Source organism: Bactrocera dorsalis, chromosome 4 (genome assembly GCF_023373825.1).
Source record: "Bactrocera dorsalis isolate Fly_Bdor chromosome 4, ASM2337382v1, whole genome shotgun sequence".
Lineage (NCBI taxonomy): Eukaryota > Metazoa > Arthropoda > Insecta > Diptera > Tephritidae > Bactrocera > Bactrocera dorsalis.
Window position 1 is genome coordinate 35962853 of NC_064306.1, and position 26067 is coordinate 35988919.

Below are 26067 nucleotides of genomic sequence, written 5' to 3' on the forward strand. Positions count from 1 at the left end.
TATCATATCATATTTCCTTTTGCTCCATTCTAAATGCGAAATTAGCACAACAATGGCGCTGCTGAAATGCCCAACAAACAATTTATTATGTAAAAGCGCTCATACATACCAAAAGAAGTTGTTTCGCATATCCGTTGCGCTTCCGCTGAAAGTATAGAATTTCGAAAAGTTCAGAAAATGCTTACATTATGTGGAAGTAAATAGACATATATAAGTACATATAGGGTTCATGCTAACTGTTTGTATGCAGGCATGTGTGTGTAACGGTTATTGTTTAGGCGTCAAATGCAAAATGTCGGAAATCAATGAGCGCTTTATTTTGACGCGTCTTTTCAAAGGCAACAAAAGTGGCGTTTAGCGTAAAAGCCCGTGCTGTGACGCCGGAAGCATGGCAGCTGGCTGCTTCGAGTTATTTGTTGTTGTGAGATAATGTAAAGTACACAAACTTTGATGAGTATGTTTCTTTTTGATGGAGTTGCTTTGAGGAATTGATGAAACATTGTATGTAACTTAAGCTAATGTTTGGTAAATACTGAAGCCACCACTTTGTTGAACATACATATGTACAGTGGCAGACATAAAAGTAGAAACGCAATTTTTTTTATTTTATTTTTTTAATTTTTAATATTTTGATTTGGCAGAAAGTTGCCACCCCAATGAAATTCTTACAAAAATATTGGTCTATGAAAAAGTATTTCTGAAATAAGAAACAAGCATTCACTTAAGGTAGTTTTGAAAAAATTCTTTAGTAAAAATATGAATTTTTGAGGGTTGCCAACTTCATTTAAATAGACTTTTCTTGAAATACATCAAAATTTTGGAAAATTTATAATACAGTGATGTTATAATTTTTCTTTTCCAATCTTTTAATTTAAAATTTGGAAGAGAGTTGCCACCCTTATGAAATTCCTCAAAAATATTGATTTATGAAAAAGAATTTCTGTAACAAGAAACTGCCAATGACTTAAAGTAACATTTATTACAAATTATATTTGTAAAAAAATTGTTGGAGTTGCCACCTTTTTTTAAATATGTATATTATTATTAAAAATGCAGTAAAACGATAAAAACTTTGCAAGACATTTGCGGTAAATAGAACATACATATATTTATGTCAAATTTGTTAAATTTTTTCATTTAAAATTTGGAAGAGAGTTGCCACTCTTATGAATTTTCTTAAAAATATTGATCTATGAAACAGTATTTCTGTAGTAGTGAACTGCCATAGAGATGGTTTAAAAGAAAAACACTTTAAATATATAAATTTTTGGAGTTGCCACCTTCATTTAAATATACTATTTTTAAAAATATAGTAAAACTTTGCATGAGATTTGCAGTAAGTTTAATATATATTTTGTCAAATTTTTTAAATTTAAAATTTGTAAAAAGATGCCACCTCAATGAAACTCTTAAAAAAATATTGATCTATGAAATAGTATTTTTGAAATCGGAAACTGCCATAAGGTTGCTTCTTAAAATTTTTTATTTAAATATTATTTCAATTTTTGGAGTTGCCACCTTTATTTAAATATATTATTTTAAAAAATATAAAAAAGAGCTGAAAAATGGGCAATACAGTGAAATTACGATTTCTTTTCTTTTCTTTGAATTTAAGCATTTAAAAGAGGGTTGCCACCCTAACGAAGTTCCACCAAAATTTTGATGTGTACATACGTATATGGACCAGTGTTACTAAAACCAGAAAGCTTTTTGTTCAAGGTGAAAAAGTCAGTTCAGAACCATGACTTTAAGTAGTAACCACCCGAATTGGATGATATTAATCATAAAATAATAAATATATCTTTAGAAAACTGCTCAAAAACTCAAGTCGAATTAATTTTTATGCCCACCAGTGTCTTCTATATATACATAATGAATATTCTTGTAATATCGCGCTCAAAGAAAACTTCGCATGGGCACCGAGTGATTTCGGCCGCGAACATACCTTCACTGCCATACGCAGCCAATATCCGCTGCTTAGACGGCTCACTTTACTGTTAGCGTACTTAACTGGCTAACAAAAGTCTTTGACTCTTTTAATGGACTCAAGAAGTGTTGCAATCTGTACACTCGCCACCCCTTCCATCTCGGTTAATGGCTTGCTCGGTTTAGCTTACGTACGTAACGTTTCGCTTGAGTGCAACAATGCGGCGGAAGTAAGTGTGTATGAAGTGGAGCCGTTTATTTAGCACCCAACAGGAATGTGCTTTCATTTTGTGAGACAACTTAAAGGAGCTTAAGTTGAGGAGCATACTTCCGCCGACACTTACGTGTACTTTTCCAGATCACCTTCTCTCCTCCCCCATATAGTACATATGAGCACACACGCTTGTTTTATGTTATCGCTCCCCCTTTATCCGTTCCGCCACTTGTAAGTGTCTGCCGCACACTTTATCATTTTGTTTCCTCCTTTGTGTGCTTCTCGAAACGTCTGTGCTGTTATGGATTAACCATGTTAAGTCATCAACTCAATTAAGTATTTTGTTGCCGTTCCTTAGTGCCACATTCCTCTACATAAGTTGTTGCTGCAGCCACTGTGCATGTGTGAATTGTCTTGTCATAACTGCGCATTTATTTCCTTACTTTTCCTTTGAATTTTTTTTCTTTGAGACAATTCACACGCGGAGTTTATTAATTCTTCATAACTCATTATTCTTTTTCATTTCAAATTCTAGACGAGACTTTACTTCTTGCCAATATGAGCTAGTTTATACACACATTAAGTGTCTGCTAAATATATTAAGATGAGAGTTTATCTAAGAAAGTGAATAAATGCTCAGTAATTAGAGAGGCTCGAGATGGGAACTTCGCCACAACATATCAGCCCAAAAGATTTAATAAAGGGCGATCCATTTCGAGGTCCATTCTTTTATTTTTTGAAGATTATCTCTTCCAAATGTTGGTCGCGGCTACGTCTCAAATGGTCCATCCAATTTTCAATGATTCATTCTAGCATTTCAACTGGTAACTGGTGAATGTCACGCGTCATGTTTTGCTCCAAAGCCCTGAATAGAACAGGGATTGGATTGTCCGCATAGACTTTAAACTTTACGTATCCAAACAAGAAAAAGTCAACGGCAAGGTCACACGATCTTGGTGGACAATCGACCGGCTCAAAACGTGAAATTATCTGCTTTCAGAAGTATTTTCTCAATAAATCCATTGACTGATGCGATGTGTGGAAAGTGGCGCCGTCTTATTGAAACCAAATGTCGCCGAGATCAAAAGCTTCAATTTGACGTTCTAACCAGCACCACACCAACCCGTTGTTTGTTTTGGATGAAATGGTAGCTCATGACTCTTTTCAGGTTTCTCTTCGTCCAGCCAGAAATTGACCTCATTGATGAACAAAATTTGGCTAATAAAAGTCGGATCTTCTTGAAACTTTTCAAGGGAACGTCGAGGGACGTAAAATGCGTCAAGCCGTTCTATACGTTAGTTAGATTTTCTCGTACCGGCTTTTCTCTGCTCATATACCGGGGAGGAATATGTGGATTGCGAGGAGTCACTGCAGAAGAGGCGTAGTGAGTTTTTTCACAGATGGGTTCAAGTTAGGAGGGCCAAAGCTCATCAAATTGTGTCAGTTCTCTATAAAAATAGCAACAAACTACGTCATTATCAGACTCGCTTGGGTGCCTGGTCTTAGTGGAATCGCTGGTAACTGCAAAGTCGATGAGCTGGCCAGAGGTGCATCCAACCCCCGCTCATATCGGATTGGGACCCAGTTGGCATTGGCACCGTGCGTTCTAACATTGGACCAATGGATCTTGCATGCTCTTAGCAGTCGCTCTTTACGTCCGCAAACTGTTTTTGGTTTAAAATATAATAGAAAACAATAGATCCATTGAACTACTTGCAAAGTTTATCTTACCGCAGTCGTGAGGGTTCTTGCTGGACATTGTTCAGTATAGCTCAAGGCATTTATGTGGTAAGGCCTAAAATCTTTTCGGAAGCAATGTTATTAAAGAGAAGTAGAAAAGTGAGATAAAAACAGCCAGCCACTTTCTTCTCAAACAGCCTTAGCAAAAGTGAGGTTAAAACATCTCGAAAGTCTTATCTCTGGAAAACCAGAAGACATAAAAACTGAGCCGATCTTGTTTATTAGGAAATGCGTCCCACTGGGTATGAAAATGCAAAAACATTCAGAAACTAACTAAACGAAAGACCCAAAAATACCTAGGTATAAAAATTTATAACAAACTGACGTATTGGGCTCGAACTCAGCTTGCTGTGCATAAGAATGCCGCTATTAGGGCTTACACAGAGCAAGTCTTAGGGGCCCCTTGCAAGTAGAATAAAACTGGGCACAACAGAGTCAAAGCTGTTATATGATAGCGATATTACCGACATATGAGCTGACACATTAAACATGCAACATAGAAGAAAACTACTTTCGAAGGTGCATAGGACAGCAGTCCTCATAGCCGCCTCAGCATAATGCACTGGTTCCGAATCCCCAATGCTGGTAATAAGTGGGCTTATTCCAACAGATTGACTAGCGAAGGAGAGAAGACCACTGTGGTTATGGAAAAAGGATGGAATAGAAATTAGGAATAAATACGTTCACAATACCGTAAAGATTTAGAGACTTGGCACTGTAGGTGGAGAGAACTACTACTTAACGCTGATGCTCTCCGCACAGGCGTATTTCGGAGACAAACAAGTAGACGACGTAAACCAGGCGATGGAATGAAGCACGGAGAATATTAGAAAACAAGCTTGGACAACCCAATATGGAAAATACAGTAGAAAAAATGATAACCAGATTCAAAAACTGGCAGCAAATTTTCTCGATTGCAGAATCTGTACAATGCACTAAAAAGCTCTACAGATGCAGCCTCTCCGGCCCCGTAGAGTTCAAGATAGTAAAGGTGAGCTCAACAGCTTAGTGCTGGCTATAAATTTTGAAGCGTACTTGGACGAGTGGAGAATAGGAACCAACCTGTAATAAGTTCATCTTGCTCTGAAGTAATGCGATACCGCGTCAAGAGAAAGTCCATTATAAAAGGGAACAGTGTTTTTATGGGTACTCTCCTAACGGCCTAAAAAAAGACTCTGAAACAGTCCAAGCATGTACTAAAATAAAGAAGTTTTTTAAAGGGAATCCTCTCAGATTGATGATTTCGGGGTATTTTTTATGGGATCATATGCCCACTGAACGCTCGTCTAATATCATTTATAAGAAATTATAAAATTGTAAATTTTTCAATGATCTAAACACATGCCTTTACGGCACGGCACCTTAAAAGTCGAGACGGTGACATATGTATGAATTGAGAAGATGAGTACAAGCAAATAATAAAAACCGATGATAAAGGTATAAAACAAAATTAAACTGCGCCAAGCAACGCAAGGAAGGGAAAAAACGGGCGAATGCAACCAAGAAAACAACTGAAGCAAGAGGAGGGGCAGAGGGTAGACGTCGAGTGAACGGCCATTCAAGCAAGCAGCTGTTTGAGAAGCGCTGTAATGATGACAGCTGAAGCTGTAGTAAACTCTTACACACACGTAATCCATTTACAGTTAACCCAACCAACTGGATGTTGTCTTGCCACTTGACAAGCCAACGGTTGCTGGTTGCTTGCCACAGGTCATGATTATCTATTGCGGAAATGTTGAATGCGCTGCTGAAGTCTTGCAAAGTATACATAAGTCTTCATCTATAAATGTATGGGAATGCATGAGTCTGAGTTTTCATGTATTTGAAGGTATATATGTGTGTGTGTTTCCGTGTATGTGTGAGGAACAATGGCTCAGAATGGCTAGCCATCAGAGGCCATCGGCATGCCATAGCCAGATGAGTGATTGGCGAAGCTTGCATTCAGCGCTTAACAGTTGCATATGCACTTACATAAGTATATATATTTGTATATCTCTATATAAGCCACATATACCCAGTAATTCATAAGGAAAAAGCGAAAACCGCATGTAAGTAATCGAAAACTAGCTAAATTCTGCCACTTAAAATGGTTCGTGTCAGAAATGAGGAAGTTGTTACAAATTTCCCACCATTTCCCCGCTAAACCCGCTGCTTTCCTGGAATTTCGCTACACGCCCCTGCAAAGTCGGTCGTTAAGGAAGCAGATAATAGCCAAGACTGCAGCTGCCGTCAAAGTAGTAATGCGGAGAAATGCAACAAAAAGCGCCACATCAGCGTAATTGAAAATAAAATAATAAAACTAGATTGTGGCAGAGTTGCTTGCTGCAAAAGTGCGCAACGTTTTCTTTGTGGTGCACTTTCTTGAATTGCAAGCGTCATTGGCGCAAGCACTTGCCACAGTTGCGAACGCTCGAAGTCGAACAAAGTACTGTTAGTGCTCATATGTATTCATATGTGTTCGTATGTTGGTTTGAGTACTTCGTTTTTCCTTATAATGCCGACTTCCGTCGTTAGTTCCGCATTCTCGGCAAATACTTACGGTACTTAAAGTGCAGCACTTTTCTGTTTTGTTTTGCAACTGATTCTCGATTTTTGTCCATTACTGATTAGTTCGTGCCTCATCAATCACCAAGTAGTTGCCAGACTGCCAGCTGCTCTGGTGGATTTTGGATTGGATTTTACAGATCTTCGGTTCGTCATCGTTAAATTTTTTAAAAAGTGCGGCAAAAGATTTTAAGGTAAATAACTAGATAATAAATATTTGTATGTATTTTAGTAGGGAGATAGAGCCATGTGCAGAAGTTCAGGCAAGTAAGGAGGTTCTCCGAGTGCCATTCACTTGGTAGTGGTCTGTAGCGATTATTTCACATATAACTCAAGCAGCTCACGACTTCCGGCCTTAGCTAAGTAATCTCTGCGTAGCCAACAAACATCCGTTAGAAGACCAGCTAAAATGAGACGACGAAAAATCCCTATCCAGGGTTGTACGCTGGGTTTAGGACCCGTGAAAACACACCCAAAAAAAAACCAAAACATCCTAGGGAAGGACCTCTTCGAGTCGTTCGATACCAAACCAATGGGTCTGGTAGTAAACGAAGGAAAGATGAAATAGCTCCTATCAACAAACAAATAGTCGTCACATTCGCGACATGACTCTCACGTCACTGTTGACGTTGTTGTTGACAGAATCCAATGTGTTTTACGTGGGTATCTGCCTGCAAAGGCTCAAATCCACGGTGCTTTCTATGGCTAGAAGCACATAGACCAAAACAATGCGTTGATCAGCGCCCCAAAGCATAAGTGCATGCACAACACTACACTCTGGAAGAACCAAAGCATGAGTGCCGCCACATACACTTATAATTTGGTTCAAATTGGTTCGGGTGTAAACCAAAAGAAAACACCCCACCTTGTTCGGGTTCGAGGCCCATCTAAAACCTCTGCCGTACTCTGGGTCCGGCACCCGGCCGCAGTGCGACTCCACATTGGACAAATGCCCTTCCTGCATTTAGGTTTAAACCACAGCCACCACGAATCTCCCCAAAGGGCCAAAAACCCAATGAGCAGATTGGAGTTACCTCCAAGGGCTGACTGCTCCCCGTGGTACCATGTTTTAGTCTTTGGTGTGACTTGTAGCTTTCGCTACTGCCAGTTGAGCTCCTAAGTACTCCTAAGAATTCCGAAGAACTCAACTGTATGATGACAGGTGTCTCGTAAAACCCTTTGTAAACGAAATCGTAAACGAAAACACGGTCAAGTAAAAGGAATAAAAATATACAGTGTACAATAATCATGTTTTACGATAAATACTATAGCACTATATCTGACATGGACTATGCTGTCATTTCAAGGCAAGCCCAGAATGACAGACACAGTGCATGCGGGATTTTAGTCGCCTCTTACGACAGGCATACCTTACCACGGGCATATTCGGTTCCCCCCTGAACCTTGAGGGGGTCCGCCCTACCCGAAGGAGGAGTTGTTGTTGACAGCCATAACTTCGAAGTCGTACATAATTTCGCTACCTTGGCTAGGTCATGTCGTCCGATTGGATGAAAACACTCCAGTTCTAAGACATAGTACCCGCCTGGGAAGCAGAGGAAGAGGATGACTTTGAAAGACCAGGTGGAGAAGAACCTGACTACACTTGGAATCTCCAATTGGCGCCAAACAGTGGCAAGGAAGAACGACTGTTCGCGTATATATGGGCAGATATATAGACGTTCCTTTTGGTGGCTCAAATATAGTAGCAAAGAGAGGATATAGGGCTAACATATCTTCTACACCAGTCGGTCACCTTTACCCTATCGGATAAAATCCCGAGAAAGACGTAGTAATCCACTTGGATCCAAATCTTTATTAGAACTTTCTCTCTCTTATACTATTTGCTTTTAGAAAATGTAAAGCGAAAGTTTCGAACTCTGTTCGCAAGAGAGTTGGACACGTCCAAAGGAACGAAGTTTAATAGATCCATTAATAAGATCTGAAGTTAACAGAGTATGTTCATTATTTACAAGCTTCAGCGACTGACACCTTTGTGGAAGAAGAATTTGAATACTGTTCCCAAGATAGGCGATTTCATGTAACTGGAACTTACTCAGTTGTATATAGGTATATGTACTACATCTAGACAAGGAGTGATCCTACAACAACAATGCGGTTTTAAGTTGGATAGGATCAAAAAAGCTCGGTCCATTGCAAAATCCCGTATATGCTTTTTTACGACCTCAACATCCAAATTTTAAGAACTATAAGAGCTTGAATTTGAGACTCCGAAACACAGTAAGGACACGCCAGATTTATACCTTAGATAGTAACTTCGGATTACTACGACCTGTCCCCTAATTAGTTATTTATAATGTTAGAAGAATAAAAGTTAGACGCGATCGGGAGTTGGGAAAGATCAAGAGGTTATAGAGATAAAATTTCGGTAGAAAGAAAACCACATTATTCCGGCATCCTGCAAATAAGATATATTACTCTACGTTTCAAGTTTTAGGTTAGAATCAGTAAAAAACTGCACTTAGGAGTGATCTTCATAGTAAATTTGAGAATACTACATTAGATGCTGAGGCGACTCTAATAGGCCCGCTGGCGAACGTGGTCAGTATAATCAAGAAAATCGCTTTAGAAATTCTTATTAGCAAAAATCAAACAAAAGTCATCGCAAAGCCACCTAAATCACCAGATTTGGTTATTTGCGCAAAAGTTATGCGCTCTAAAGCATTTAAAAACGCTATACGCTCTAAAAGTCTCCAACTTTCAACATTTCTTCTTTAAAAAAATGTTTTTCATTGATGTGACACACACTGTAAATGCTTTGCATGCCACTTGTAAAATTGGAACAAAATTTGAATTTGAAAAATGTTTGGAAACTTTCTTCATTCAGTTTTTGTTTTTTTCCGCGTCGCGTGTATATTTTTTTCAGGGGATTTAAAATATAGAATATATATATTTTTTTATATTTTACAAGATATATATTTAGATAGAAGTGTACATATATTTTCGAAAGCATTTAGTAAATAATATTTGCAAATATATTTGAGTATTAATTTAAAATGGCAGCTAAAGTCGAAGACGCCAAACCAGCCAAGGTATGTCCCTACTAAAAACACAAACAGTTTTAGAACTTTAAACGATACCTTGCAGACGTCTAAGCTTAGCGGCGGACGAATGACACGTATGCCCTACAAGCAACTTTACGATACTGAAATTGACGAGATGATCAGCGTGCGACGGACGCTTAAGGTTAGTCACGTGTGCAGTAGTAGCTGTAAGTTTTCTCATTTCTCTTCCGCAATTATAGGTGCACGATGATGAACTCGTTGACGTAACACCTAAACTATTGAAAGTGGTGGACAATGTTAAAGAGCGCAGATATAAGATATTGAATGAAACGTTAAAAGCCGATTTATCTGCAACGGATTCGTCAACACGCGCCAGCTTGATGAGCCGACAAAGTGTGGCTAGTCATTCCAGCACGATCAGGTTTAAGTTGGGTGGTCTACGCTTATCCTTAGATGATGTCATAAATAATGTACGTATGGTGGTAATCTATTTATACAGGGTGTTTCATAGGGTGCTTCAGTTTCGTAAAATAATATATTTATCGATATTACTTATAATATAGTACAATGGAGATGGAGTATAATGAAGGTGTCGCAGAATGCTAGAAAACTTCGGTCGTTTATGGAATCTCATTGAAAAGTCTATAGACTTCAGTCGAAAAAGCCACTTACAGGACTTATCCGGAAATTAATGAGTCGATTTAAAGAAATTTATTAAACCAATCGTTACTATTCTGTAAAAACTATCAAAATACGCTCCTTCTGCGTCGATGCAGTGCCGCCAGGGCGATTTCCAAGCATTGAAGGCGTAACGGAAGACATTCTCCGGAACAAACTTGAGAGCCAAGGTGCATGCTGCTTGAATCCCGTCTGTCGTCTCAAAATGCTTGCCTTTCATCGGCCTTTTCAGGCAAGGAAACAAAAAAAAGTCCGAGGGGGCCACACCTGGACTGTAGGGCTGCTTCGGAAGCGTTTGGATGCCGGCCTTGGTTAGATAGCTGTTCACAAGAATGGCGGCGTGAGCCGGGGGGCTGTCGTGGTGCAACTTCCAGTCGGATGAGAAATCTTGTCGGACCCGATTGACCCTTCGTTTGAGTCTCTTGAGGGCTTCCACGTAAAACTCCGTGTTGACCGACTGTCCAGGAGGAACAAATTCATAGAGAACGATGCCTTTGATGTCAAAAAAGACAATAAGCATCGTTTTCACTTTGGATTTGCTCATTCTCGGTCTTCACCAGTGTCCTCTTCCTGGCCCACAAAACAGTCCTGGTACCACCGAAACACTCCACCTCTTACCAAGGCTATGTACATCTGTGTAAGCCTGCTTGATCATATCAAACGTCTGTGTCGCAGATTAACCGAGTTTCACACAGAATTTAATCGCGTTCCTCTGCTCTAACGAATCTGCATTTTCGGCTAGCACCACTTACGGAAACACCTCGCGCGAAAATGTTCGTCCTGACTCTCCAGATGCTCAGAAACAACTGACCTACCAGTCGCTCGTTCGTTAGCTAGAAACGCTCTCTATCGAATCCAGTTGGTGCGCGAACGCTCCGAAGAGCTGCGGCAGAAAGGTGGAAGAAACCGAACTTGACACGAAAAAGGCCATGTGAGGCGTGATATCCAAAACTTCCAGTGATGTTTCCTATCACTCGGCACTGAAATTGTAACATCCCGAAGATTTATTCGTATCTCGATCAACATGGTTTGTTTTGTTATGCAGATACCACTTTCTTCCTCAATTGAACCCGCTTTTGTGTACACAGCTTTTTCGACAATATTGCCAAAGAGAAATCTTTATGGAACACCCTACATAAGCATAGTTATACTATATATGTATAGTTACATTTCTTTTATTCAGGTCGGCAGTTTACAAAATGTCTTCATAGACAACGAAGAGGAGGAGGAACCTATATTCTATCCACGACGTAGTGAACATAAATATCCCTTCATAAAAGTTGTGCTACAGAAAAGCCCCATATTTTTACTGTATGAATCTGGGAGTTTCACCGTACCGAAAGGTACAAAACTGGCTGAAAATGTCGAGGTGGATAATACAATTTATGATTATTTGACCATTGGGCGTGGTAATGTACGTAGACGCAGTGACGCTGAGACCCAAACTATAGATGCGATAATGAAAACCCGTTATGTCAACACCTATTTACGCAATCCGGAGGAAAAGGGCACATACGTGTCCTTATATGAGTTATACGATACGTACAAAGGATTGCCCAAACACGATAGGAACGAAACGAATCGTAAAAAAAGCCAGAGAATCATTAAAATGAACGATCTAGAGCATGGTGGAGAGCTTGTACAGCTAACGGAGAACTCACACTTTAAATTTGCCACCATGGTTATGGAACGAATTTTAGCGAGTAATGTGTACCAGAAGAGTCAACTAAGATTTCGCAATTTTCGTCAACCTAGTAAATCGGATAGTGTCGCCGAGTACCGTTACAAACCCGAAATAATATTCACATTGCACGCGCCTAAGTTTGGTGCCCAACATGTGTCGGGTTTAAACCGTAAAGCTGTATCGGATATTAGCTTTTGTTATGGCAATGGCGATATTCTAGCTGTAGCCTACGGTCTCTTCTCGTATTCGGCCTTAATAACTGTAACCACGGGCAATGTATGCATTTGGAGCATTAAAAATCCACAGCATCCCGAACGCTGTTATCGCTATAATATACCGGTGACATCGGTTGAATTTTCACCGTTTTTGCCATTTCTACTAGCCGTCGGCATGATGGATGGTACCGTTGAGGTGCGGAACATAACCAAACCCAATGATCCACCCATTGCGGTTTCACAACGCAGCACATCGCTAAATGGCGATCCGGTAATCGCGTTGAAGTGGATTAAACAGCCGCAGGACAAGTATGATACCGATCCGATATTGGCGCTTTCATCTAACGGTTCTGTCTGGAAGTATTATGTCATACATAGTCCATATCTTTTGGGTTTCAAACAGATGGTATTGTATCGTGTTGATGGGCAACCTGAGGGCTTGCAGCTCAAACAAGCTCCAAATTCCGTTGAACTCTTTGCGAACAGACGTCCGCTGGGGCTGAACATCACATTGCATCCGAAATTGAGAGATATTTACTTTATGCTCACCGATGAGGGTTGTGTGTACAAGTGCTCGACCAATACGACGCATACATACTTGGATATTTGGCAGACCCATGAGGGGGCAGTCAATTGTATGGATTTTTCTCCGTGGTCGCCGAAACTATTCCTAACTTGTGGCAATGATTGGTAAGTGTTTCTCAAATGTTTTTGATATTAGTATCTTTGAAATTTTTCGTGCATTTGGCTGAGTCGTTTACCGGGAAACAGACTTCTTCGATATTCGTACAAGACAAGATTGCCAAGATTTCCAAAGTGCGATCTAGGACAAAGACTGTCGTATGTAGTCTGTTACATGACGTCTTTTCGATCGACGCTGTTTCTGCCTTCGCAGGACTACCAATAATGTACTTTTTAAGAGTTTAAAATTTCTCATGTGCTTTGGGTCTTCGGTTTCAATAGAATTCCCAATCGAGCTAACATGAGATTTCCTGCTTCATGGTTTTCATGGCTTTGCGTCCGCTCCCGATTTCAAAAGAATTCCCTATCGGGCTAACACAAAATCAGCTCTTTCCGATACTCTCGCGCCGAATAAGGTTCCTGCTTCTTACAGCCTAAAATACCATTTATGTCTCCATAGAGATCCGGACTGTGGACCTCGGGCAATTGCAAAAGTCAGTCCGTCGACTCTTTCGTCAGATCTAATTTGATGCATTGCATTTCTTGACATAAAATATAAACTCAAAGCAATCGCAATAATATTTAGTATCAGTCCAACGATGTAGGGATAACAAGACAGAGAAACGTATAAATTGTAAACGAAACAACCCTTTACCTTAGGTGCATTCGCATTTGGATGGATGGAATCTTAAAGCCCCTAATCACGCTGAAATACAAAATGAAGCCGATTTATGCGGCTCAATGGAGCCGGTCACACTCAACCGTCATTATAGCCACCAATCGTTCCTCACTGGATGTTTGGGATATCCATCGCAATATATTGGCACCAGTTTCACGCACAAAATTAAGCAAAGCCTTCAACACGATGTTCAAGTAAGACTATTTTTACAAAACATGTACCATTTATCCAATAAAAAATAAACTATTTGAATCCATATTTGTTTTAGGCATAGTCTCTGTGGTCGCAGTTTGGCAGTAGGCAATGAACGCGGTGACGTCTTCATTTGTTCCTTGGTAAAAATGCCATTTGCGCCATACTTTCAATACGATGCCTTACGGCGTTCGCTGTTCAATGCGATTTCAACGTCTGCCGACTTAATAATCGAGCTGAACAACATCGGCTTTTTCGGTTACCCAGGGAAGGGGTTTAAGCCAGAGGAATGAACCAAATTATGAAGATCAATTAAATTTTTTTGGCAGTGTATTAAAGTAGAAAAATTAATGGGAAAGTAACTGTAAATTAACTGAGTATAGGGTGAGTAGGGACGTAAAGGATAGTAGTAATGTAAATGGGAGGGAGAATTATTGTTAGAAACATATAAATTGTCGAAATTATTATTGTATTATCTTAGTAATAGTCAATAGCATAATAAAGGTAGTTATATAAGTATGTAAGGGCTGTGTTATTACTGATTCAAAAAACGAAGAATAATATTTTTTTTCACAAAGTTAGTCGTGATATGAAAATGAGTCAGCTTAGGATGCAGACGTTACCAGTTTGAAAGATGTTAATGGAATACCAGCTGACTGTAGAGGAATAAGGAAGAGGTAAGAACTAAGTGGACTATAACTTACTGTGAATGCTTCGAATTTTGAAGAGACAAACCCAAGAACAAAAATGTGTGCATTCACGCTTTTCAAGCGCTTTCTTGAAAAGATTCTCTCAAAATTCAAGTGACATAAATAAATTGGTCCCAAGGATATTGAGGTAATGTCTCCTTTTTTCAAAGTACTGCATACAAGTGCAAAATTTTAAGAAGAATTAAGATGATACTCACAGCTTGAGCGGCAGAGTTCTCATCTTCCGAATATTATTTTGTAATATGTCGTCTTAAATGAAAAATTTACTGGGCTTTTGCAGTTAAAAATAGGTACCATTGTGAGTTTTACTTCGGATGATGACTTATTCCGACCGAGTTAAATGACAGCCCTAATTTATCGCATTTCAGTTATTGAAATATGTGAAAACACAGTCTTAAACCATTTTCAACCAGATACCATCGAATTGGTTAGTATCCACGCATACTCTCCATATAACGGTTACTATTAAAAGTGCGCTAAATCAACAAAATAGCATCGGAGATATTACAAATGGCGATGGTGCGGAGGGTCTCAAAAATTGTCAAGAGATTTGACACCGCCCACCTTTAAATAAAATCCTATGGAACTGCTGAACCAATTTCAACCAAAGTTGGGCCTACAGTATTAAAACGAGCAAAGTCTGATTAAAACTATGTCTACTTGCAATATATCAGAATCAATGTATCGGGATAGAACGTCGCACAAAAAGTGCTTTAAGATATGCCAACTGGACAAAAAATTGTCAAAATCGGACGAAAACTTTTCAATGCGCTTGGGTGATCCATGTAGAGGTACTTTTTCAATAGCCTTTCTTTAACAGATCAGGTGAGTATAGCACCCGTAGCTGAAGAAGACCGTGAGGAGTCCATTCTGTGTCGTTCGCAGCAACAGGGCCTGACGTATGGAACGAGTTGGAGCATTTTAGGTGTAGATATTAAATTAAAAGCGGAAAAAATACAGCCTGTGCAAGAACTAAAGTCGCCGTGACAGTCCAAGCGATTTCGCTTCACTCTATGGTCTCTTGAATAGTTCCAAGAAGATGCGACGTTTTCGAGCCAAATTTTGTTCAACGATAATGCTCATTTCTGGCTTAATGGGTCTGTAATTAAGCAAAATTTCCTCATCTTGACCAAAGAGGAACCTGAAGAGATTCAAAAGCTGCCATTTCATCACGTGATCACTGGAAATTACATCGAAACTGTGCGTGACTTCATCAAAAATCAGCCGAAATCTTCATTGAAATTAATGGAAGTTAAATTGGACATCTTAAAAACATCGATTTATCGCATTTTGACTGAACATTTGGACTTACGAAAGGTGTGTGCACGGTTTATTCTGCACAAATTGACTGACGACCTCAGAATCAACATTCTAAGTTCAACTTGTGACCAATTATTTGACACAAAATCACATTTTAACCATTAATCACTCTCCTTATTCACCTGATATGGCACCGTGCGACTTCTTTCTTTTCGGAAAAATGCATTTGACCATGAAAGGAAAGCGTTATGCAGACGTAGAGGCCATTCCAAAGGCTTGCACCAGCATACTGGCGGCCATACCGGCCAACGATCTAAAACACTCGTTCGACATGCTTTTGGATAATGCAAAAAGCTGTATTGAAGCAGAAGGAGACTATTTTAAATAAAATATATTGATTATGCTGACAAAAACATTTATTCTGTTTTTTTTTTAAGTCGTGTTTACTTTGGAACGCACCTTGTATGTATGACTATTGTCTTCTCAGTCTCTGTTGGGGAGAAGAAGCTCAGCTCGAAGAGAACTTCCTAATCCTTTTACCAAAATATTAATGAGTTTAGCTTCAAATATCAATAATTATTATTAATTAAACAAATTATCATGAAATAGAAAGTAAAATATACTTTTTTCAAATCTTAGCTCAAAGCCAAGCTAATTAAATTGTATTTAAATACGCTTTCAATTGGATTTCCACGCTGTTTATATTGGCTCGTGTTTAAAGAGATAATAAGAATTGATATTCATAGGTAAATATTTTCTGGCACAATATATATACATATACATACATCTGTGTGTCCATGGCTATGTACTTAAATACATAAATGGAAATACAAACTGTTTGTGAAACACTCGTGGGTCGAATTCAAATGTGATCATATGTTTTTAAGCGCACAGAAGTATATGTGCGAATGGTAGCACAGTCATACCCTGCGAGAAATTCGAACATATTTTTCTATACTGTTATTCCTAAGGTCACTGGAGACCTTGGTTAGGTTAAATGGCTGATCTATAGAGATCACACGCGAACTGTTATACATATGTAGTCCTTAGTGAAGCCATATAAAAGAAGAAACGCGGCACAGCCAAGAAGGAAGTGTTGAGTAGTTTCCACCTCGTATTCTTCTACACAGCTTCTACAGATGGTGTCTTGTAAGATTACCAGTCTTCCAGAATGGACACCAATAGAGCCTGTTAAAACTTCCACAACTAGAGGGAGCTTAGCTTTACTGAGGGTGTGGTTGTAGCGGATCTCAGTGACCAACCCCTTAGATACCTAACGAAGCACACAAATTCAAACAAGCCGCCTTCTCTGCTACTTTAAACTTTTCCTACAGGGTCATCTCTCAAACAGTTTACCGCATGCGTTTATTTGTTGCCCACTTTTAAGTGCACTAGTCTGGAAATGCGCATTTAAATTGCAATTAAAGCATTTCACTTTCAATATGGCAAGTTTTTCTCTGCTCATGACGATTTGCATTAACCCATAATGGATTTTCCGCTTTTATGAAAATTAAGTTTGCCACAGCCATACGCATTATAAATACATATATATATATGTATATCGCTCATTTGCTGCAAGACCGGCATAAATCAAAAATCGTGATTTTTGAGTTAATGCTGCAGAATTGTTCGTTATATCATACTTCATGTTGAGTGAAAATTTTATATGAATACCTCTTATATGCTCCGCTTGAGAAGAGGTGTAAGGTTAGAGTCACCGTGTAAGGAGGTGGTCAGTTGAAAAGTTTAGACGCGTTTTCTGGAGAATCGATTTTTTTGACTTATGCCGGTCTTGCAGCAAATGAGCGATATTTATATACCTATATGTATAGTAGACACTGTATACCCGTTAAACTCACTATTTATATGTAGTTGCGTATGTGTTTACTTATAGGCATACATACATACATATTTATTCGGCCTATTGGTCACTCTTAATGAGTTTATTTGAGCATAAAACAACTACGGGCCAATAACATTATATAAATAAATGGCAAATAATATACCTACTTTATTTATAAATACAAATATACGTGACTCTGTGCTTGCAATAACAAATAAAGTTGGATAAACTGCGCAGGGTAATTGAAAAAAAGCAATAAGGATTCGCATAAAAACCAAAACTAAATGGAGTTGTCAAGAGATGCCTATCAATTCCGAAAACTGTGAATATGAGTAACGTACTATGTGTAATATTAAAAAAAAAGTATTTACTCCATTATGCAAATATTTAAAGAAAAATCTTAAAGTTTCCACAAGGTTGCCACATGTTTAAAATGTGTAAATCAAAATTTATTATGAACAAGGTAAAAACGTACAAAAGTTAGCCAGCTGGGAATGTTTGAGCGAAATTACTGTTCATAATACCCATTAAGTGGGGTTGCCATTTTTTGAAAAATTTGGTTTCATCAATTTTATAATGCAAACGGATTTTGAAAGCCTAGGCGTCTAAACTAAAGAAATATAAAATTAAATAAACAAAATGTATTAAAACCAATTTCAAATCTCATTTAAAACCGAGATTTATAAGAAGATTGAAGAAATTTAAAAACATATTTTTAGATCAGGATAGTATTTTTTTTTAAATCCGAGTAGTAAGAGGAGGATGGAGCCAAGTGTAGAAGTTCATGCAAGTGAGGAAAGTTCTTTGAGCATCATTCACTTGGGAATGGCAAGAAACGATTCTTTTACATATGGCTCAAGTAGCTTTCGACTTCCGGTCATAGACCAAGTACCCTCTAGGTAGTCAAAAAACATCCGTTTGAAGGCGAGCTAAAATGAGAAGCCGAAGCACCCTCCCCAGAATTGTTAGCTGGGTTTAGGACACGCCACATAAAACACACCGCGACTGAAATAAACAGCCTCAGCTAAGAGACCCATTTAAATGTGCTTTGCTCAATCCACTAAAAGGGGGATCCCACAATTAGCGCTAATTACCTTATCCCACGGTCCTCCTTAATATAGCATAATAGGTCTTATGGAGCGTAGTGTGAGAAAGAGTGAAGCTCACAGTCAACAAACTGGTTGGACCGTATAAATGTGGCTATAGATCTGGAAAATCTTCAATCGACCATACTTCTTCATACCACTACTGGAGGAAATAATTCAGCTGCAGAGCTGAATCGAGAAAGTGCAGTCTTTTATAAAAGTGTACAGCTGCTGGCGTACGCCGAATACCGCAGTTAATGGTAAGTCATGAGCTGTAGGAGATATATGGAGAAGGACCCAGCGACACTTGGAATCTCCAAGTGACGCCAAACAGCGAAAAGGGAGATTTACTGGCGCGCTGTTGTAAACTAAAGGATAACCGCGTAAGCGTTGCCTACGGCGATAATGAAGAAGAGAATAAGGAGAGGGGTAAGGTTGAATTTATGGGGCTAAAAACGGTAAAGGTAAGTTTCTGACAGAAATTTTTTTGCACAAGAAAAAATAAAAATAAAAAAATTGGATATTTGAATTTCTGAAATAAATTTTTAGGTGATGTATAAAAGATGTAAACACAAACGTGTAGATTAGGGTGATTCAAATTTTTTTTTTCGTGTGGCACTCGGAAAAATTGGTTCCTAGACACCTCTAAGAAAGCCTCTCCAAGCATCAGTTCTTAATTGTAACGGGAAGGTCCTCTTATATACAGTTTTCTATTTTTTCTTATTATCAGATAGAAAAATGTATATCTCGCTTCCAACTACTTGAAAAAATATCTTGTTCCTTAGATTTTGTAGGAAATTGAATGCTCTACAAAACGGTCTCCAATGATTTTTTCGTAAACCCAACCGTTTAAAAAATATTAAAAGTTAAAGTATAATTATTTTTGGGAAAATTTTGTATTTCTTATGAATTTAATAATTAAATGAAAAAAATTATTATGAATGATGAAACTCATAGGTTTTAGGAGATGCTTTCTTAAAGGTGTCTAGGAACCTATTTTTCCGAGTACCAAACGAAAAAAAGGAAAATTTTTTTGAATCACCCTAGTGTATATTTTTTTATTACCTATGAACAACAGTGCCATATAACTTTTTTCAATAAAACGCTAAATTTCGCCGAAAATCGAATAGCCCCTGAAATACTTGTCTACTCTGATCTTAGTAACTTTCGGTTATTTAATTTTTTTCAAATCGTCAAATAACAAATCTTTAAGCACTTGATTCCGATCAATTATCGTTCTATTGATCAAAACTTTTACACATGACATTTTCTCATCAAGAAGCTGGTCATTCATCAGAACCGCCGATATCAGACTACTTTAAAAAACAGCTGTCATGCGAAATAAGCGTTTAAAATTAAGTCTTTGTATGAAAAACTGTTGCATTTAACGAGATATCTTACTAAAATTTGGCACAAGTCATTCTTCAAAGTAACTGGAACCGTAAAATTTGTTCAGATGGGACTTTTCAAGCGTAAAGCTGCAGTACAAAGTGACCCATAAAAATATCTTGCATGGAATCTTTTGTATTTGTGGAGGACTTCGGTGAAGCCGCAGTTAACTTTTTTTTTATGTTTTAACTAAAATTTTGTTAAATGCAGTAACAAAATATTTTGAATTAAACTATCTATGGATCAACAACAAACACGAAAGCCAATTTAGAGCTTAATTGTATAAGCAAATTTATTAAAGATAATACAATAATAAGAATAGCCACAAGTTGATTTGTTTAAATTGAGTTATTTACCTAAATTAAGCTAATTGAGTAGATAAATTGACTGCAATAGTCACATATTTTTTTATTGCCTCATACTTTACTAAATCTATAAAAATATTAAATGTATATGCTTTATTGAGTTAAAATATTTGACTATAAATTCAGTTATTAATTCTATGATAAGTAAAAGACGGAGCAGAAAGTTTATTAACCATCACTTATTATTTATATTTTAACTACTTAAGTGGGCAGTTTGATTAATAACGGGTGATTCAAGACTTGCCAAGCTGTAATATTATTTTTTACTCACGTATACTGCGGTGAGCAGATAATTTCATATTTTGAGCCGGTCGATTGGCAACAAAATCTTGATCTCAACGGATGGACTATCTGAAACGCACCCGCGGCCAATATTTGAAAGAAAAAGTCTTCAAAAAATAAAATTAACTCCAAAGAATGTTCTTTCAAATGTTTATAAACCTGGATAACCCTTCATATTTTAAGAGAAAGTTAAGTGGCCGTTTGCTTATCAAAATAATTAAGCAGCTTACAAAGACTCTAATAATATGGCGAAGTATTATTTGTGAATTAAAGTTAATAAATTTGTACATAAATCATTTTGAAGTCGCTGTCGCCAGATAAATTATATTTGGTGTAAACCACAACCAAGCAATATCGAGAAACCAATTGTAAACTTTAATTTGAAATAAAGAAAAAATCATAAACATCAACATAATACACTGTATTAACCAAAAGCTCATTAATTTCTATAAAATGTCAGCACTTTCATGAGCAAAGGCGGTGCTTACACTTAATTGAGCGTCAGTATCGTTTGAGCAAAACATTGATTAAATACACGTTGGTCTGTACATTTAGCCTTTAGCTTGGTTTCTTAATTAAAATTTGTTTAGATTGAATGAAGTTTGATTGATATTAAAATTTAAGCATTTTAGCGGTTACTTTTGATTAAAATAAATATTTATAAAAAATTAAATTCGACAAATCATCAAACTTATTACATTTCATTTGCATGGCATAATTTCTAATTAAGATTACATCAACATTTCAAAAATTTTAGCTTTACTAAAATGCAATTTACAAAGCAAAATATACTTGCGGTTACAGCTTTCAAGCCGCACACTCGATTTGTAGCTACATTTGCATAGAAATATGTGTGTATGTATGTTCAATGCATTGCAGGAATATTATAATTAAAATAGTAAGTTAAACCCACGCAATATTCATACAGACAGATTATATACTAATATGAGCAAGAAATAGTTAGACTTTGTTCATAATTTCAAAATTCTTAATTCGTTCTTTAAAATCTATGTTGTCCCCATCAATGGCTCCACTACACTTGTGTCAACGTCTTAGCTCGCCTTTGCCACGATACTCGGCCGATTGATCGTTTGTTTCTGAATCATAGGTATATACTCGTATCCAAGACTCATCGTCAGTAATAATACGTTTCTTCACATCCTAGTAGTCGGAAAGCATTGCTTCCCAGACGCTTGCTTCACTTCTCTTAGGGCCGAATAGTCTTACAAAATGTTTTTCGCGTCTTAAAAGTCTTACTATTTGTTGCCCCCAAAAATATATAGATATACCAATTTTTTCTATATCTATATATATACAATATATCTTTAATAAATGAAACCCGCTCAAGAACACATTTTAATCAGGCAGACAGAAATACTCGTCAAATACAACAATGGTGAGGTTTCAATAGAAAACTGTACACCATTGCGTATACTTAACATTTTCCAACCAGCTGTAACCGACTCGGTTAGTTAGACTTATTTATTTTATAGCTATGTAAACCGCATAATGCACCTAAACTGAAGCATTGTGCGACACACATACAATAAATACAATGGCAAATAAATACAATACACAAATGGAGTGTAACGCGACGCACTTACCGAGCTATACACACTTAAACACATACATACATACTACAAATACGAATGTGTATACTAGCACGCCTACCCACTGGTATCTCTTGCTGGCACCTGCAGCAGCGGTATGGGTAAATATTTGCACGAGAAGGTATTTGAAATTGAATAAATAACCGTCGTACGAAGCCCCAAAGGAGCATCTTCATTTCATTTATTCGCATTATTCGCAAGAAAGCTACTTCTATTTAAGCCAATGGAAAGCCATTCATTTGGCTTGACTATGAATTCGAGAGGAAATCGCTAAAGCAACGAGATTTTCAGTTGAATGGGTATATAAATAACAAGCGTAGCTTAGGAGGGGGAGGTGGTGGGTAGATGTGCATGTGTGCAAATAAGTTGGAGTAGACATTAGGCTGAGACTTTTCTTCAAGGATCGGTATGGTATGTACCTAAGTAGATAAGTTAATTTGAAATTACAATTGCCAAGATTCGTCACAAGAACTTTCAACGATCAGTTTGTATGCCAGGTACCAATATGCAACATCAATCCGATCTAAGCAATTTCTTCGGAGATTACACTATTGCTTTAGGGAGTAATCCATGCTAAATTTCGAGAAGATATTTCATCCACTGTAAAGGCTTTCTATATAAGCATTTCATTCCGATCGTTCAGATTTTATGGCGACGATATGCTATAGTGGTCCGATAGCCGAAATTCCAGCTAAATGCGAAACCTGAGGATCTAGGTCCCGCATAAGTAGACAGATAGATGGACGTGGCGAAACCGACCCAGCTTCTCACGCTATATATTATATTCTTTTTTCTTATATTATTTCAGGATATTATATACTTCGTATCAAGCCAGTCCAGCCGGGTAATCCCAACTAAAAATTCTCTCAGTTATGTTTATCCACCAGCAAATTGTACAGGCGTTTAGTTTGCATTTCCGCCAGTTTGGTGGGATGTCTGGTGTGCTGGGCGCTAATAGGGCAGATGCCTATTAAAACCCCCACAACTAAGGAGAGGAGGACAGCGAAGCCCAACTCTCTAGTAGTAGAACACAAGAGGATATGAAAGCACCGACCCGCTTCCATTCTACTGCCTTTCCTTATTAGTTCATTAACTTTACAGTTGTCTGCGATTCCGCTGTGGCCTGCTACCCATATCAGTCTTATCGCAAAGAGACTCGATGCTATTGACGACGAGTTTAGGCACTCATTGACCCACCCTTTTAAAGAGTTCAAGGCTGCTATTGCCACTTTATTATCTGTGTGGATGGTCACTTCTCTGAAGAAGGCTGTATTCCAGAGCAATAAATTTATGCTGCCTTAATAGCTGAAATCTCGGTTTGGAAAGCAGTACAATAGTCAGAAAGTCTAAAGTTGGAGTTGACAGAGAGCTTCTGACAGCAAATCCATCCACCAAGATTTCCCCCAAGCTTTGACCCATCCGGAAAGAAGCTCACTGTTCCTCTGCTCCAACGGTCTCATCCCACCAACAACGCTCTTGACGGCATGTGGACAGAGAAAGAGCCTCCAAACTTCGGTTTGGCGACCCCTTGATCTAAATGATGTGATATGAAATCAAAGTGTGTGAGAATTTCTTAGAGTTCAGACTTGGGTTCATTTAGGAACCCAGATTTTATGAGTCTTCCGATGATGTCAACGGGCATCATGTGCAAATTGGCGTTAAGTGATCTAGTTGAAGTGGACCTTAGTGCACAACCTATACTGATAAGCGCCAGCCATTGAACGTTCTCGAGTTTCTTGGCAAGTGTGGTCTTTTCTAGTGCCCTCCATCACATAAAGACGCCTTAGAACATAATGCGCTCGACTACGGAGTCGTAGAGCCAGAGCACCACTTTCGGAGAGAGATCCCACTTTTCACCAATGGAATACTTTTCTTAACTCTTGCTTCCTTCTTACATTTTCAAAGCTCAATTATGCTCACCGCACCGTAGACAGTGCTTAAAGCTTTAAGCGCAACTTCTTCGCACCATTTGTTGCAATATATTTATCCACACCAACCCCCGTTACGTAGAGATACACAAACAAATACATATCAATAGATCTTATAGAATTCAAAGTAATTTTCCAATTGGCATTAGACTGTCGATATGTCAGTGGGCGAGCAAGAAGTGTAAATGGTTGCGTGTATGTGTCTGTGTGTGTGTGTGTGAGTAAATTACAGCGTCGATGTTTCGTTGTCAAAGCTGCAATTCATTTACTTATACTTTATCTTTCTTAGATTATTTCGCCTTATATATTCTTTTATCGCATTCCTTCCACTGTTCTTGTTGTTGTGGTTGGTCAGTGGTTATTGCTGCTGTATATTGCCACAGTCGACAGTCGACGCGACGTTGCACTGGCTGGATATAGCGCTCCTTCTGCCTTCAAAGTACTCAGAGGATTCAATAAAGTCTGCTTGTAGGTCGTTCTACCGTTGGTTGGGGTGTATTTGTGGGCTTGGAAGTGTCTTCTTGTGTGGGTGTAAGTGTGTGTGTTGTGTTTATGTGTGTGTGTGTGTGCGCATTTATGTTTCTGCGCTTGTGTGCTAGGCTTGTGCGGCTGTCTTGCTATCTGATTGTCTGTCCGTCTATTCATCTTCCAATCCATCGACTCACTCAGCTGTTTCGTCTGTTGATTTCTCTCTGTTCATTTCGCTTGTTTTGTTGGTTAGTTGATTTTGCTGCTGCCTCTTCCCTTCATGCCCTTTTCTCTGTTTTTTTGGCTTCATTTGATTTGCTTGTTTATTTGCCTGCTATCTATTTATCTCCGCTGCTGTCCACATTTTATTCAAGCTCTTGGAGAGACTGAGTGAGTGTTAGTGGGTGTATGCGCTCGTGTGCATGTGTACGTGTACGGCGCTGTCATTCAATAGGAAGCGAGCGTAGCTTGGTGCTTTCTGCTACTGTTTTCTTCTTTTACTCCTTTCATTTGCCGTGGCTCGTGCCACATTTTGTTGCTGTTGTTTTATTTGTCAGTTGTCAGTTGTTATTGCTGCATTATTTTTCAAATGGCATATTTATAAGATTTTCTCAGCTTGCTCAGTGCCCAGCAACACTACGTAGCAACAACTGTGGATGCGTGTATGAGTGTGTATACAAGAATATACATATGTGTATGTGCGCTTATTACAAACATTACTAACTTCTCCTAAGCGCACATATCTTCGTAGAATCCTCGTTGCTCGCTGGTAATCCATATTCGTTACTTTCGTTGCTCTACTTTCATTTCCAGAAGACGTTGCTTCAGAAGGCTCTGTCAGGCTGTTCTCCTCCGCGCTCAGTCCATTGAAAATTCGAACTATTTCGTTATCCATTCAGTATATTAAATTCATTTCTTCGCCATTTACTTTGCCCCGCTGCCTCGGTTTTGGTTTACCGTTAGCTACTATTAGTTGTACTTATGTTTGTGTGAGTGTCTCAACATATTTATTCTTGCTGCAGTTACTGGTGAAGAACTATTGTATATATGTGGGTATATAAATAAATACATATATATATATAAGTATATATATATTATATACAGATGTTTGTGTGTTGTTTACTTCTTTGCCACTGCAATTTCACAGTTACTTTTCTATTCTGTTTATATCGAGCACATGTTTGCCTTAATACTTGAATGCAGCTTTATAAATACAGGGTGCAAAACCAGTATAGCTACGAAGAATAATCAAATATAGAAGAAGATCCACACACATACAAAAACATTGAGAAAATAATAAATAATAATTGAAAAGAGTTCACGTTGGAATAACCAACCACAAATTACAAATACTAGTGATTAAAATTGCTAGCTGGTATATTTTCACCGGCACAGGAACCTTTCCAAAACAGTTTAAGAGAAAGAATGTGCGCGGTGTGAGCTAAAGGATACCTAGAAATTGTGGATGCACGAGAAACAGTAAAGTCAATGATCTTCTAAGGAAAGTACTCTCGAACAAATATCAACAGGCCGAGGACAGTTGGGATTCCG

General features: G+C 38.2%; 2 protein-coding genes across 3 annotated transcripts in view; one reads left to right on the plus strand and one right to left on the minus strand.

Annotated features, from left to right (window-relative positions):
- LOC105227268 (uncharacterized) overlaps window positions 1-26067 on the minus strand; it is a 545529-nt gene that overhangs the window by 379434 nt on the left and 140028 nt on the right. Inside the window, exon 4 of one of the 2 annotated variants that reach the window (XM_049456309.1) lies at window positions 110-145. The exons of the other annotated variant lie outside the window; for it this stretch is intronic. The gene's annotated coding sequence lies outside the window, so the exon portion shown is untranslated. The remainder of the gene's footprint in view (window positions 1-109; window positions 146-26067) is intronic. 2 annotated transcript variants of the gene reach the window in all.
- Window positions 9023-14095, plus strand: LOC105227242 (dynein axonemal intermediate chain 4). The gene is made up of 6 exons (XM_049456319.1): window positions 9023-9474; window positions 9530-9628; window positions 9687-9917; window positions 11309-12714; window positions 13366-13578; window positions 13653-14095. Exons 1-6 carry the CDS (start codon window positions 9439-9441, stop codon window positions 13867-13869), a joined length of 2202 nt encoding a protein of 733 aa, XP_049312276.1. The 5' UTR covers window positions 9023-9438; the 3' UTR covers window positions 13870-14095.

Excerpts from the sequence above, each read along its gene's own strand:
- LOC105227242 (XM_049456319.1), top strand. The coding sequence starts at position 9,439 with ATGGCAGCTAAAGTCGAAGACGCCAAACCAGCCAAG. Across the intron at positions 9,629-9,686 it reads GCGTGCGACGGACGCTTAAG|GTGCACGATGATGAACTCGT; the intron begins GTTAGTCACGTG and ends CCGCAATTATAG. Across the intron at positions 13,579-13,652 it reads GCCTTCAACACGATGTTCAA|GCATAGTCTCTGTGGTCGCA; the intron begins GTAAGACTATTT and ends TATTTGTTTTAG.